The sequence below is a fragment of the Penicillium canescens genome (genome assembly GCF_028828765.1).
Source record: "Penicillium canescens strain IBT 15451 chromosome Unknown utg000001l_segment0_segment0, whole genome shotgun sequence".
Taxonomy (NCBI): Eukaryota; Fungi; Ascomycota; class Eurotiomycetes; order Eurotiales; family Aspergillaceae; genus Penicillium; species Penicillium canescens.
The window spans coordinates 2,075,123-2,089,254 of record NW_026703963.1 but is presented as its reverse complement, the minus strand read 5'-3'; the positions used below and the strand labels follow the sequence as shown (position 1 = coordinate 2,089,254).

The 14,132-nt window shown below is 46.7% G+C and overlaps 6 protein-coding genes across 6 annotated transcripts; 4 read left to right on the top strand and 2 right to left on the bottom strand.

Moving 5' to 3' along the window:
* Positions 1 to 232: 232 nt before the first annotated feature.
* On the bottom strand, positions 233 to 1,693 carry N7446_000782 (CENP-N/CHL4 family protein; the record flags this gene model as incomplete). The annotated part of the gene is made up of 1 exon (XM_058509549.1): positions 233 to 1,693. The coding sequence occupies one exon, from the start codon at positions 1,691 to 1,693 to the stop codon at positions 233 to 235; it is 1,461 nt and encodes a 486-aa protein (XP_058378528.1).
* Positions 1,694 to 4,470: 2,777 nt separating this feature from the next.
* Positions 4,471 to 4,732, bottom strand: N7446_000781 (uncharacterized protein; the record flags this gene model as incomplete). The annotated part of the gene is made up of 2 exons (XM_058509548.1): positions 4,471 to 4,534; positions 4,587 to 4,732. The coding sequence occupies 2 exons, from the start codon at positions 4,730 to 4,732 to the stop codon at positions 4,471 to 4,473; spliced, it is 210 nt and encodes a 69-aa protein (XP_058378527.1).
* A 1,397-nt stretch (positions 4,733 to 6,129) lies between these two features.
* N7446_000780 (nuclear transport factor 2 family protein) lies at positions 6,130 to 6,651 on the top strand (the record flags this gene model as incomplete). Its single annotated transcript, XM_058509547.1, has 2 exons — positions 6,130 to 6,209; positions 6,261 to 6,651. The coding sequence occupies 2 exons, from the start codon at positions 6,130 to 6,132 to the stop codon at positions 6,649 to 6,651; spliced, it is 471 nt and encodes a 156-aa protein (XP_058378526.1).
* A 1,599-nt stretch (positions 6,652 to 8,250) lies between these two features.
* Positions 8,251 to 9,588, top strand: N7446_000779 (putative bZIP transcription factor (MetR); the record flags this gene model as incomplete). Its single annotated transcript, XM_058509546.1, has 2 exons — positions 8,251 to 8,542; positions 9,014 to 9,588. The coding sequence occupies 2 exons, from the start codon at positions 8,251 to 8,253 to the stop codon at positions 9,586 to 9,588; spliced, it is 867 nt and encodes a 288-aa protein (XP_058378525.1).
* Positions 9,589 to 10,176: 588 nt separating this feature from the next.
* Positions 10,177 to 11,291, top strand: N7446_000778 (uncharacterized protein; the record flags this gene model as incomplete). The annotated part of the gene is made up of 2 exons (XM_058509545.1): positions 10,177 to 10,299; positions 10,365 to 11,291. 2 exons carry the CDS (start codon positions 10,177 to 10,179, stop codon positions 11,289 to 11,291), a joined length of 1,050 nt encoding a protein of 349 aa, XP_058378524.1.
* A 603-nt stretch (positions 11,292 to 11,894) lies between these two features.
* On the top strand, positions 11,895 to 12,840 carry N7446_000777 (uncharacterized protein; the record flags this gene model as incomplete). The annotated part of the gene is made up of 5 exons (XM_058509544.1): positions 11,895 to 11,943; positions 12,241 to 12,293; positions 12,348 to 12,581; positions 12,637 to 12,728; positions 12,780 to 12,840. 5 exons carry the CDS (start codon positions 11,895 to 11,897, stop codon positions 12,838 to 12,840), a joined length of 489 nt encoding a protein of 162 aa, XP_058378523.1.
* Positions 12,841 to 14,132: the final 1,292 nt, after the last annotated feature.

Sequence of the window (14,132 nt, the reverse complement as noted above, 5' to 3'; positions counted from 1 at the left end):
ATCGTGATATGGCTAGGATGTTAGGCAAGGCAAGCTTACAAAAGCCAAACCAAGCCATGCAGGAGACCACTTCGACAACATACTCCTCTCTACAGACAATATCAAAAAGCTCACAGAAATGATCCACTCATTCCAATATGGGTATCACAGCAAACCACCAAAATTCCAATACAAGAAAAGAGACCATAAATGTCTACGCCACAAAGCCTTAGAACACCAAGCAGAAACCCTTTTATTCACCTTTTTGAAGCCGTCGACCTTGTCGAACAGTTGCAACACTTATGCCCTCTTCGCCTGTCATCCATGATGGCATACGTTCCGGATCGATGATACCCAGCTCGGCGAGCTTGCGGATACCAGTGATAACATCTGATCCAGCGAAGTTGAGTGACACGGCAGGTAAAGTGGACACGGAGGAATTGTCGCCTTCATGACCGTTGTCAGCGCCTGGTTTGTCGAGGAGACGAATATCAAGACGATCTAGTGGCGCGGAGGCTAGTGATGAACCGGAGGTTCCAAATCTGGAGTGGATAGCCAGGCGGCGTTTCTTTGAGGTTGGAGACAGGGGAGCTGTCTCATTCCCTGCGGGTTTGCGCTTCGAAGCGGAGACTTCTCCAACACTGCCGTTTTCTTTTTCGTTTCCTTCTTCAGTGATAGACTCGTGACTTGCTTGGAGATGCTCTTCTGGTGTGACTGTGTTTGAAGGTCGTGGGTCCAAGGGACTCCCTTCAATGACTGCATCGGCAAAGATGCTAAATGCTCCATTTGCAGATGATGAGCGGCCAGGACCTCGGAGTGCAAGAAGTGTTGGCAGGTTCTTTGCTGCCAGCGATGTAGGCTTCAGGTTGAATCGTTCCTGTGGTCGGGAAAGAGCCTTAGGGATAGAATCGCGCACCAGGCGCTGAAGGGTACGAGTATCAGTTGCCACAGAGCTTGCTGCCGGAGTTGCTTTCGATCCTGTGGATGCCGTAATGGATGTATACACGAAAGGACAACTGTCCGGGAAAGCGACGTAGATGACACGCGAGGAGTCTGTGAAGATCTCAGCCGCCTGTCGTGGAGATTGATACGGCGAGTCAACGACAAATATTCGCAGGATCGTCAGGGGAAGTGTTCTTGAGCGGGCGAGATGATAATGTGCTTTGACCAGCGGGGAGATTTCCCGTTGGAGGGTTTGAACGAATGTTGCAGCTTGCATGCGCGGAACCGAGCCGGACCAGTCGGCTGATGGTGATTCTTCGGACTTTTTCTGTTTGGTACCGATGCGACTGAGCTCCAATGCTGTCCATCGAAGACTGGCTGGGTGGTCATCCATGTAGCGTAGGTCGGCCATTGCTAGCTGTCGCAATGTGATTCCATGTCGCCAATCGCCTTCTAGTATCCGTTCGAGGACCTCGCGCTTGCCACCCTTTCGATCTTGGAGGTCTTTGTATGCCTGGCGCACTTCCTCGATTGTCTCGGCGGCGGGGTAGGGGAGGGCTTCGTCATCGTCAGGTCCGTCTTCATCGTGTCGTAGGTACGGCGGGAACGAGGCAATATTGCGGTCATCAAGCCATAGGAATGCCAGGTCAAGTAGGGCTTGTCTGGATAGCTTTCCGAGATTTTTTGAAAGCGAGGGGGTTGATGAGGGGATGCGGAGATTATTTGAAAGACTGGCCGTTGTCGGGGCGCGAACTGTTTTTGGACGCGCCATAGCCAGAATTGCGAAAAGGGTCGTGTGAGCAACCTGACTGGGTGTGGTCTCTCAGATAAATAGCAGCCGCATATCCTTCAGCTCAGGGCTTGTAGTATTCTTGTGTCTCGAGCTCGTTCGCGTCCAAAATGGCTGTCAACAAACAAGCACGTGCTGATAAGAATTCACGATCGTATTACATAATATATAGATGCCTGACGGGAATTGATAGGGACACTCCCACTTTTGTTCCGGACACTCCTAATTATGTAATATCCATGATTAGGTAATTGAAAACGTCATGTGATTGTATTGGTATTCATTCTCCGTATTATTTACATGACCTTCGTGTATGCCCAACTTTACCACATGCAGTGCATTTAAAGGGTGCCCTCTTCCGTTTATTCATAGTCTGGCTGTTGTCTTTCTGCTCCAATTGATCCCACTTCCGCTTTTTAGGCTTTGGAAAAGGAATCAAAGGCTCTAAGAGAGGAAGGTATTCTGATTCCATTTCAGAAAGCCCAGTTCGCCAGAATGGGTGGATATCTGTCAATGGGATAGCTTTATTGCTCTCCAATAAACTAGTAATCCGATGGGCACAAGGAAGACCCATTGTCCTTGTGAACGTATTAGTACAAGGGGGTAAAGGAGCAAGATTTGTAGCTCTTCTAGCCTTTGTAACTTGCTCGCCAATTAGTCGTATCGAATAGCGGGAGGTCCTGATCACAATATTAGTATAAAGTTGATGTAAGGTTACTACTGGCCTCTCAATCTGATCTCGTCTAAAATCATATTCAAGCGTAGCATGCCGGGTTTGTAAAGCCTGTGAAATCCTTTCAAATACGATCAACATATCCCCTGTCGAAGCACCGATGTGCTTTTTTAAAAGGCATGTGAGCCTTCAACTCGAGAGGTCGCAGAATTACCGAGGTGTAGGCATTGTTGTGTCCATGCAACTATAAATTTTTCTTTATGAATTAGCCATGTCTCCTTAACATATCGAAGAGAAGGGGAGGTCTGATATCGCTTCTCGAACTCTGATAGCCTCGAATTGTAGTCGTTCTCTGTAGTAGAATAAATTAGCTGATTCCATGATTTTTGAAATGTTTGATATTCGGCGTTCGTCGTAAAATGCTGCTTCGTATTAGACGTTACGTTCTTGTTAATATGCCAGATGCAAAGAAGATGGGGATAATCTGGACAGACGACCTTGACAGCACCTAATAATGCAAGGTCTCTATCTGTACAAAGAACTGGATAGAAAGAGAGGGGGTCGAGAAATGAGAAAAAAGTCTTTAAAGCCCAAATATAGCTCTCTTCCTGTTCATCCTGCATAAAGCAAAATGCAACGCTAAAGGTTGAATTTGATGGCGAGACACCAATAATATGCAATAGAGGCATACGATATCGGTTTGTCTTATAGGTGCAGTCTAGGACGAATACCCTGTTGTATAGGTTAGCATACTTGATTGACTCTGGGTGTGCAAACATAAAAAAGAGGACATGTCCTTCGCTATCCTGCTTAATAGCATATTTCCAGTGATTTTCCTTCAAAGTCTTCAGTAGAAACTCAAGGGGAGTACTATTACCGAGCTTTTGCCTTCGTAAAGCACTTCGCGCATTGTAGATGTCTCGAGGGGTAACTAAAACATTAGGATGCTCTCGTTTGATTAGAGCTAGGATGCCACGAGGGGGAGATCCAATTTCCGATAGATGTAGGACCTTTTGAAGCTGCTCCTCTGTGAGCCGACGGGCAGCTGAATGTCCGATCATATTATCATCAGCTGTGTGATTATGATTCCGGTTTTGGACCTGTAGCTCCCACTTATCATCAAAAAGCATTTTCCCGTATAGCTTAAATGGACAGCCAATCCGCCGTGTAGTTGTCGTTCTTCGTTTCGCTCCATCAGGAGCATTCACTCGGTCACGATACGTGCCACCACGGTCACAACCAAGATAGATGTACTTATCTGTGATTGATCGTATAGTAGTGACAGCGTAACCTTGCGAGAGAGCATGCTGACGGACAGAGGCAATTAATAAATCTCTGCTATCAAAAATTTGCTCAGTAGGGGGCTCCATTTCTGAAAAATCCGAGAGGCAGAGATTTGAGGAGCTAAGAAAAGAGGGAGGCGAGAGCTGGGGATTTATACGTTTAATATACTATACTATGGTATGACATTTAGAATGATGTTGCTGTGGTAATTCCAATACAATCACATGACGTTTTCAATTACCTAATCATGGATATTACATAATTAGGAGTGTCCGGAACAAAAGTGGGAGTGTCCCTATCAATTCCCATGCCTGACCTTTAAGTTAAGTTATGTTTCCTAATGCCATAACATTAACTATAAGTTAAGTTAGTTAACTTCGTTACCTTGCGACTTTAACTGTCTATTTTTGTACGTGCTTCGCAATTGAATTGGTAAAAATATTGGAACATGAATATTTAATACCCCTGTCAATTTAGCCCAACAGAGCAATCTGCATTCCCGTCTTATGTAAATATCAAACCCCTTCCCCCCAAACAACTAGTCCAGACCTCTTCATGTCTCATACCATTTCAGTCAGCACAACAATCTGTGGCTATACCAAGTCTTAACCCCGTATCCCCTTTGTAAAGCCATATATCCCACTAATATCTCAAATGGGGGACTAATCATGATTAGTGTTGGGAACTCCGTATGAAGATCTCAAAGATATATCTCTCGTTTGTGCCAGACTCATAGATTTCCTGTAGGTATACATGGAAACTATAGCTGTCTGAACAGTGTCTTGCGTTGAAGAAATTATCTTCATTGATTGAGAATTTGGGTTAACAAAATCTCGAAGATGGGCTCTTCCACGATTGCGGCAAATCTGCAAGTTATTAGAATATAGCAACAAACAAAGAAAAGGGCCATATAGTTACCCTTGACACTTGATATGAGGCCTCATAGACGCTTCTAACTGTTCCAGCTTGCCACGCGTCATTCGCGAAAACTTCTCATGGACCTTTATTCGATTCCAAGCTTGCACAGGCATAATGTATCCATCCAAGTCCAGTCCGCCAGCCATTTCAAAGAGTTTCCGAAAACCCTCCACCGTTGCTTCCCATCGAGAGTTATTATTCAATGTGGCGGGGGCATTTTGTCGTGGATTGCTTTCTACTGATGAGGGATGACTAGTTGGCTGGTTGTTTTGGTTGCGGTATAAGCATGGCCGTTCTAATCTGAACCGTATCTGTGAGCTATGAGATCACACATACCAGAGTGAAATACTTACGACAAGACAAAATCGATTCCCAGTTGAACCCATTGTTTTCTGGAGAGGCTGGACAAGAGTTCGTTTCGGTCGGCTTCCGCATTTTGATAGCTTGTGTGACCTCTACTTGCTGAGTTGTCTGTTAAAGATTGAGATGAGGGGTTGGATACGGAGTATGAGCTCCTTTGGGTCATTATTGATGCGGAATGGATGCTTGTATTCACAGTATAGTACTTGTCGTCGGGATTGGCAGTAAAGAAGAGATATTAGGAAGTTGGTAGTTTGATCTGCGGACATTGTAGGGGCTATGGCCCCCAATCACTGCTACCTGCCCAGGTGGGACTTCGGGTTTGACAGTTCCTGTGAAAGCAAAATCCAATCCCGGTCAATAATATCCCGGAGGATGAGATTGTTCCGACGAACCTCTTAGAGCTCGTTCGTCACTGTCGGCTTGTTATATCCCCGATAGGGTGCCTTGTTCCGAATAGTTTGTTGAAGTAGCATTCTCACCAAATAAATTTGCTGACACGGTAGTTGAGCAAAACCGAAAACTCGAGAGCCTGCCCTCTGTATGTCTTACTTTCTATGCTCTATGTTGCAGGTTGTCTTGGGATCATTTGCCCTATATGTAACAGGTCAGAGAAACGGTTGGCATATAAGACACGGACCACTAGTTTAGTTTAATCAACCGATGTATGCATATCTAGGCAAATTTATCGGGGAAACTAAAAAGGTGCTATTGCCTTCGTTGATTCGCATATTGTGAGATCGACAGGCTGAATATACGCTTCACACATGCAGTGTGATGTTAAGGGTGATACCAAGAAATCATCTGTACAGGAGCAAATATTCTTTTCGTCTTGACCTCTGGGCTTAGCGAACATCGGCTGAAGGCCCAATAAGGTAAATGAAAGGGTCCGTCGACTAATTTCTTCTATCAAATATCAACTGAGAAAGATACCTTAACCTATATAATCACCCTTGAAATAATATTATGGTCGTGGAAAGTGAAACAGTCAGCGCTATTAGCCCGGCTTTCGGAGCCGATGGTGGCGGAACCTTGCAAGGCCGGGAGTTACGTATTCACTCAACTGCAACTAACTATTTAGCTCGTTAATCTAACATTTACAAGTTAGATATATCTTACCTTTGTCCATTCTTCTCTTACAATATACTGTAGCCAGTTTCCGACCAGCTTCGCCAACAGCAATATGGCATCAATTACGCCACCCTTCACGTTCGAAACAGCAACAAGCAAAGTTAAAGCTGCCCAAAACATGTGGAACACTCAGTCAGTATCCTCACGCATGTCAAACCCTGTTGTTATACTAAACAATGATAGAAATCCCGAGGCAATTGCCAAAGCCTATACTGCGGATAGCATTTGGCGTAACCGTACCTCATTTCTCCGAGGTACCGATGACATTGTGAAATTTCTCACAGCCAAATGGAAGAAAGAGAAATCATACCGTCTCCGAAAGGAACTTTTCTCGTTTACCGATAACCGTATCGCAGTGCAATTCTGGTATGAATACCAGGATACGGAGAATGGGGACAAGTGGACGCGATGCTACGGATTGGAGGATTGGACCTTTGATAAGGATGGCAAAATGGAAAAGAGAATGATGTCAGGAAATGACCTGATCCTGGGGCCGGATGGAGATGGAACGGGACGATGGTTTGTGGAGGGGGTGGATGTTAACGATGTTGGGATTGGCCCAGAACATTGGTGATTCGAATGTTAGATAGTTACTCGTCATACTTGGAGCCCGAGCATTCTTCACTTATTGACGACTAGGATTAGGGTTAATTCACCAGAAATACTCTGCTATGCGCACTGGATTCGGAATTTGGGATGCTTCCACGCGGTACACCAACCGGATATGTGTAGAAGAAAAGAGCTTGCTATAAGATAGCTTCAGAGCACGACAGGATAATAGGTTTTTGAATGGGATGATGAAGACATCGCAAATGATTTATGGTAAGGTCACACCAAAAACCTGTTTTTCCGCCGCGTAAGATATCAAATTGACGTTGTCATCTTTGGGTCATGAAAGACCAGCATGCCGAGCAATAGCTCCTCTTAAGAATCATTCATACATCATAACATGACTAAACAGATATGATAATTACATGTGCAATAGATGGCTAGCAATTTGAACGAAGGCCGATGTACTGTAGGGTGGGGGTTGCGCTAATAGATCAATACGCATTCTTTCCACAGTTGAAGCATCGTTAAGGAACTCTGAATGGGGAGAAATACCCCAATATTTGCTGAACAATTAGAAATAAAAACCATGCATGTACTTGAGAATGAAGTTAACGTTATAGTCAGAAGCGAGATCGGGATCGCCCTTCCCAGACAAGATGACGCTAAACCCGTTTAGGCCTCTATATAACGAACGCCGATCGGAGTCCGTGCTTCTGAAGAGTCCAAGCTCTATAGCATGGCTAACATGGATGTATAGAAAGCCAGGTATATTTCAATGTCCTACGCTAGCTACATAATACATGGAGAGGGCGTAACATGCTGTTCGGGGCAAGCTCGGAATGATTAGGATGCTTACAAACGCCGTGCTTAATAATGTGGGGTCCTGTGCGCCCGTTGTAGCCCCGTTCTGCCGGCGTTCGTTTTCGGTGGCCGCGCTTGTCGCTGTATATTCGATGCTTTTGCGAGGAGAGGAGAAGCATTTAGAGACTGCGTGATTATTGCAGCAACTCAGCTCATCATCCCATGCATGAATTGTGCTTGGCCCTGCAATGGCCCTGATTTGGAGATTAACGTGCGAACGTGGAACCCTGATTTAAAGTGGGCTCCGATCCTCGGCCACCGGCATCCGATGAGACTCGCACAAGAGTACGGAGTAGTGCACTTTCACTGGGAAGGGGTAGGGAGAAATAATGAAGTAAGAAAGGACTAGCGAAGGATATTAGCAGAATATATACGAATTTCAACTGTCAGAAGTAACAAGTAAAGAGAGAAGGACATTGTTCGGATGAGGCAAATCGGGGATTAATCATCACCCACACCCCTCCGGGCCCCCCACCGATTTCAAAGAAAAAACCCACTTGTGGCCCCAACTGCTAACACTCTCTTTCTCTCCATACTCCATCTCCAATCCATCCATTCCATCGTGCGATCCATATCTCGAATCGAATTTTCAACTCGCCGTCGCGACGGTCACAACTTCCCTCGCGAGCCCGCCACCGAGCCGCATTCGGAATCGAGTCACAACTCTCCGCCTGCGCAACGCGCATTCCCACATTGTTCCCCCGACGCCAAAATATCAGTCCCTGGCAGTTACCATAACTGATAGAACATTACAATCAAAATGGCCGGCTACAGCGGGCGCCGCGCGCCCAATTTCTCGCAGTACATCGACGATTTGAACGCGATTCCCTCGCCCTACGACCAGGCCCTGCAGCAGCAACAGCGCCAGCAGAACTCCTTCAGCCTCGATGAGGAGCTCGCTCTGTTCACGAACACCGAATTCTTCGATTTCGACAAGTTTACCGACTTCGGCTTGCCCAACTTCGAATCCGTGGACGATGTCAAGACACAGGAGGCGGTCCCCGACCAAACCGCGCGAACTGCGGATATGAAGTTCTTGGATTTCCTGAATGGTAAGTGTGGCTGAATTTGCTGCCTGTGTTCGCGTTCCTGGTTGGATGGTTGGAGTCCGAGCTGCATATCTTCCCCTGATCACACCATTTCCACGAGCTTTGTACGGCCAAGTTCACGAGATCTATGCCTATGTTTTCCCTATGTCATTGGTTACTGTCATTGGTTGCCTTGATCTCGTCATTCTTGTGATTCTGATCTATTGAGTTGGTTGGATTTTTGCGCGCTTCATGCGCTCCGAAGTTCACGATCATCCCATACTCTTTCTCAGCTTGGACCCCGAAGTTGCCTTGCATGTTCTTGCGTTCTCGCAGGGATTTCTCGTCCAGTGAGAGATCTGTGGCTGGCGTGAACGATCCCCGCTATTACGCCATTTCACGTGATCGGGAGGCACTTGACTCCAACCATTTCGGGATATCGAAACCGCGATGTGAATGTTTGCAGATAGAACGAATGCTAATGGTATTTTACAGAAGGTCTGCCTATGCCCGAGTACCAACCCGAGCTGAATGGCCCCAATGCGCAGTCTATGCACAATGTGCCTTTCTCGGCGGTTCCCTCCGTCCCTAACGGGTCTGCGAACCAAGCCCCCATTCAGCCCGCGCCAATCAGCGCCCCTAAAAATGTTGCACCGGCTCCACCATCCAGTGTGATGTCTCCTCCTACTCCGGCTGGCCCTAAGCGTAAGAACACGCAGAAGTCCACCCAGGAGAGCGCGGAGGAGGCCTCCCGCAACATGGCTGAGGAGGACAAGCGCCGCCGTAACACCGCTGCTAGTGCCCGTTTCCGTGTCAAGAAGAAGCAACGTGAGGCTGCCCTTGAGCAGACCGTCAAGGAAACCAACGACAAGAACGAAATCCTTCAGTCCCGTGTATCCCAGCTCGAGCTGGAGAACCACTGGCTTCGTGGTCTGATCATGGAGAAGAACGGCACGGATGAGCAGACCGAGCAGGATATCTCCGACATGTTCAAGAAGTTCCTCGCATCACAGAAGCCCGATGCTTCAAGTACTTCCGACCTGAAGCACGGCGTGGGCACCATTGCTTAAAGCATTTCCTCAAATGCTAAACAAGGAAAAAAGGTCAAAACATAAAAAAAAAGAATCCCCTGTCTTGATTGATTGCCCTGCCTACTCTGCTGCTCCAGGTGGTGACTCTTGATATTGTTCACCCAGACCACTGCCTTTGCTTTCTTGTTCATAGTGTTACAGCGCTCTCAGTTCTTTTATTTCTTCAAGCAGCCAGAGAGCTACTTCAGATATCATCTACAGGTCGAGGGAGTGGATGAGTGATGATATTTACAGGCAGTTCACCTGAATAGATCCGGCTATCTGCGCCTTTACCCACTTTCTAATATCTCTACACCTCGACCGGCCCACTGGGTTTCTAGAGTAAATATCTCGTAATGTCAAACCGAATCCCCACATCAGCTCTTGTAGATCAGGGATTAACGTTGATTTACCCACAATATTGGCAGTGTGACTAAATGCAGAAGCCCAGAAGGCTTGGCATTGGCCCGCCACACAGCTCCACTCGTCAACGTCAAAACTTCATTGACGTCCTAGCATCACTCCGACGCAAGTCGTGCATCTATCTCTTGGTGCTAGCAAAGGGCCCATAATATCGGAATAGCTAAGATGCTAGACTTCATCAAACGGGCCTTCCGTAAGACCCCGGCAAAGCTATACGGACTCGACCATGCCGTCCTCAACATCCAGCTCCCGCCACAGTCAATGTGGATGAACGTTGGATATTGGGAGGTATTGTACCCCACTCCCATGAGGAAATTCAAGAGCTTGGAATCGATCATTAACATGCACAATAGCACACAAACAACTTCCCAGAAGCATGTGAAGCGCTCCTAGAGCAAGTTGTGACAACAGCTCTATCAACGGAGAAAGCACCCTCTGTCCGAATCCTAGATGTCGGATGTGGCTGTGGCGATCAATCATTATACCTGCAAAAAACCCTAAGAGCTTCGTCTCCTACCTCAAGAGACCCTGGAAACACCTCAGATCCACAGGTTTCAAAGCAAAGGCTGCGTTTTCGGCATTCAGCAACCGAGGCTGGATCATCGTCTCTGCTGAAACTGGAATCCTATATCGGAATCACACTGGAACCAATCCAAGCAGCATTTGGCTCCCGCCGTCTGAAAGAAATGCAGCGCGGAAGTTCAGATCCTCAGATCCCAGCAAAGATCTTCTGCGCTGACGCAGGAAATCCAAGCAGCTGGACCGGTGAATTGAAAGAATCAATCACAACCCTCGAAACATCTTCAACAGGACCAAAGGAAGAACCCAACCCCTCAACATGGCTCCTAGCCCTAGACACAATGTACCACTTCCGACCAACACGTCTCCCCCTTCTTAGCTACGCCCAAAAGAACCTTCAAGCAAACCTTATGGCCTTCGACCTAGTCATGTCCGATGATATCCCCTGGCATCAGAAACTGCTGTTACGGGTCTTGTGCTGGCTGACGAATACGCCGTTTGCAAATCTCGTTTCGAGGAGTGAGTATGTGGATATGCTTGTTTCGGCTGGATATGACCGTGCGCAGATTGAGATTCGGGATGTGACGAAGTTCTGTTTTCGGGGGTTGGCTGATTTCATTGATAGGCAGGTAGAGGAGGGCGTACCATATGGGTTGAAGATGGGGAAGTTTCGGGTTGCTAGGAGGATGTTTGCTTGGTGGGCTAGGGGGGATATTGTTCGGGGGGTTATTGTTGTTGCTAGGGGGAAGAAGGAGGAATAAGTGGTTTTTGTTTTTTGGGTTGGTTGTAGTATAGGCTCCATCTGCATAGTGTCTTGGGTCTTTGGATTCGATTAGTATGTTCATATATGATTTCAAGGTCAGTACAGTATGGTGCTCGTGGGGTATGAGGCAAAAATCATAATGAGTTTCGGTACACCAGGAAGACATGTACAAATATTGTTCTCTAAGAGTTCAGCATGTGAAAAGGGATAAGTATGTAGTAAATCCCTAAAATCACCCCAAGGAGTGGCGCAACCGACGGGTCAGGGTCTTTCATTACTTGCCTCTCCCCTCGACTATCGTTATCCCAAACGATAGCCGTGGTGCCCCACAGGGGACACTACCAGCACGGCGATCCGGTACGGTGGAGGAGGAGTCCGGAACTTACCACAGCTGACTTACCCATATGGAGGCGAGCAAGACGGCCATAGAGGACTTTGGTTGAGCTTCTGACTCCAGTGTAACTTGATAACAGGACCTCCTTCCCAAAGAGGCAATTTCATTCAGTTCTTCCAGATTTACCTAGATCAGGTTTCCGTTCTCTCCGTGGTCAGCTTATTAGTTCGGAAATTATACTTTTACTACACACTTCGACACGTACACATGCGCAGTTGTCTACAGATCGACAAATATCATTTGATGTTTGATGTGGGTTAGTGCCTGAGGCGCACGCACAGCTAATGCCACGGCTGTTGCTTTGTCTGGTTGGATAATCTGGTGCGTGGTGGGGCTGTCGTTTAACCATCTACAGCTAAGACGGAGCCGGTATGTGTAGATATAAAGCCCCCAACTCCCTTTCTCTCTCATCCTCTCGGCATATTTTAGAGAGTGGACTGAGTTGGTTTTGGTGGTTTGTCCGAATTGGTATGAGATTTTGGAGACACGCACTGCCCAGTAGAACGTGTGGAAGATGCGGATTACGGATTATAACGATATACGGTGATCCTAGAGGGAGTGTTGGCATCTCCTTCAGCCACCGGTGAAACATCCTCTCTAATTCAAGTAAGTGATTCAAAAACCACGCAGTCCTTTTCAACCACTAATGAAACTGAACAGACGGGTATGGCAAGTGGCTGCATCCGCTTCTACTATGTTGAAGCCAATAATGACTGCTACGACATCGCCTTGGATGCGAGAGTTGCACTTGATGACTTCTACATATGGAATCCCGCCGTGAACTCAGACTGTTCAGGGCTACAATCTGGTATCTTTGTATGCGTAGGTAAGACTGGTTACGCAACGACCATCACTAGCGGTGATCCAGTTCATGCAAATCCAGCGCCAACACAGGTAAGCCTATAAATTTCACGATCGAGGTTGCATTACACTCACACACATAATATAGACTAGTATGGCCGCTGGATGTCTTCGATTTTACGATGTCAACGGCGGTGATAGCTGCTATAACATTGCTTCCGACGCCGGAGTTGCACTCACGTAAGTTCTCTCTCGACTCGTTGCCTCGATCTCTTGTTGACAATCAGATAGCGACTTTTATAGCTGGAACTCCCGCGCTTGGTACGGGCTGCGCTGGCCTACAGTCTTCTAACTTTGTGTGTATCGGAACATTTGGACCGATTACTACAATTACCAGTGGAACTCCTGTGGCTGCATCGGTGACAAGTACATAGTTGTCTCAGGACAAATGTATGTTTTGGCCTCTATAATCCAATCTTTGCAACGTTCATCCATACCAATAAACAGAGATAGGTAATCTGAAATCTAACGTATTTCACAAGCGAGCCGCCACCACAAGCGAGCCGCCACCCTACCTAAAAACGCGTCGAAAATTAGCATTTAATTTATTCAACCACCTACCATGCCACCAATTCGTACCCAATCGCCCCGAAATCGTACAGAGCAAGAGGGTAGGATCTTATTAGCTATCTAGGTTATTAAGAACAAAGAAATAAGCTCTGTTGCTCACGCTGCTCGGGCTTTTGAAGTACCGCGTTCAACTCTACGCGACCGCCTCTCTGGCTATGCAGAACGAGCTACTTTACGCGCAAATTCACATAAATTGACCGAAATTGAGGAGGAATCTCTTCAAAAATGGATTCTCTCTATAGATTCTCGCGGAGCACCCCCTCGGCCCTCTTCTGTACGAGAAATGGCAGATTTATTGCTCGCGGCGCGTGGATCTACCCCGGTTATTTCGGTCGGTGAGAATTAGGTTACAAACTTCGTAAAAGGCATCTAAACCTTTCCTCCCGATTCTCAAAAGGATACAATTACGAGCGTGCAAAGTGCGAAGACCCTAAAATTATCTATGAATGGTTTTCTCTCGTCCAAAAAACGATCCTTTCTTACGGTATCGATCCCGATGATATCTATAACTTTACGAGACCGGATTCGCAATAGGCTTAATCGCAACCGCGAAGGTTATTACGAGGAGGGGATACTACGGTCGGCGATCGCTTTTATAGCCCGGAAATCGCGCGTAGGTGACTATAATTAAGTGTATAAATGCCTTAGGGTAGGCGCTTCCTCCGTGCGTGATTTTTAAGGGCAAAGTCTTTATTAAATCTTAGTTCGACGGCCTTCCGAATGATTAGAGACTCGAGGTTAGTCTGAATAGGTAGACGTCCGATAAAATTAGCGTTCGGTGGCTCGAAAAGCTCTTTATTCCGTCTACTTCTTCGCGTACGAAGGGGAAGTATAGACTTTTGATACTCGACGGCCACGGAAGTCATTTAACCCCGAGATTCGACGAAATTTGCGAAAAAAACGATATTATTCTAATTTGTATGCCTCCGTATTCGTCACACCTTTTATAGCCTCTCGACATCGGCTATTTTACGGTGTTAAAACGTGCTTACGCTCGGCTTATTAAATCGAAAA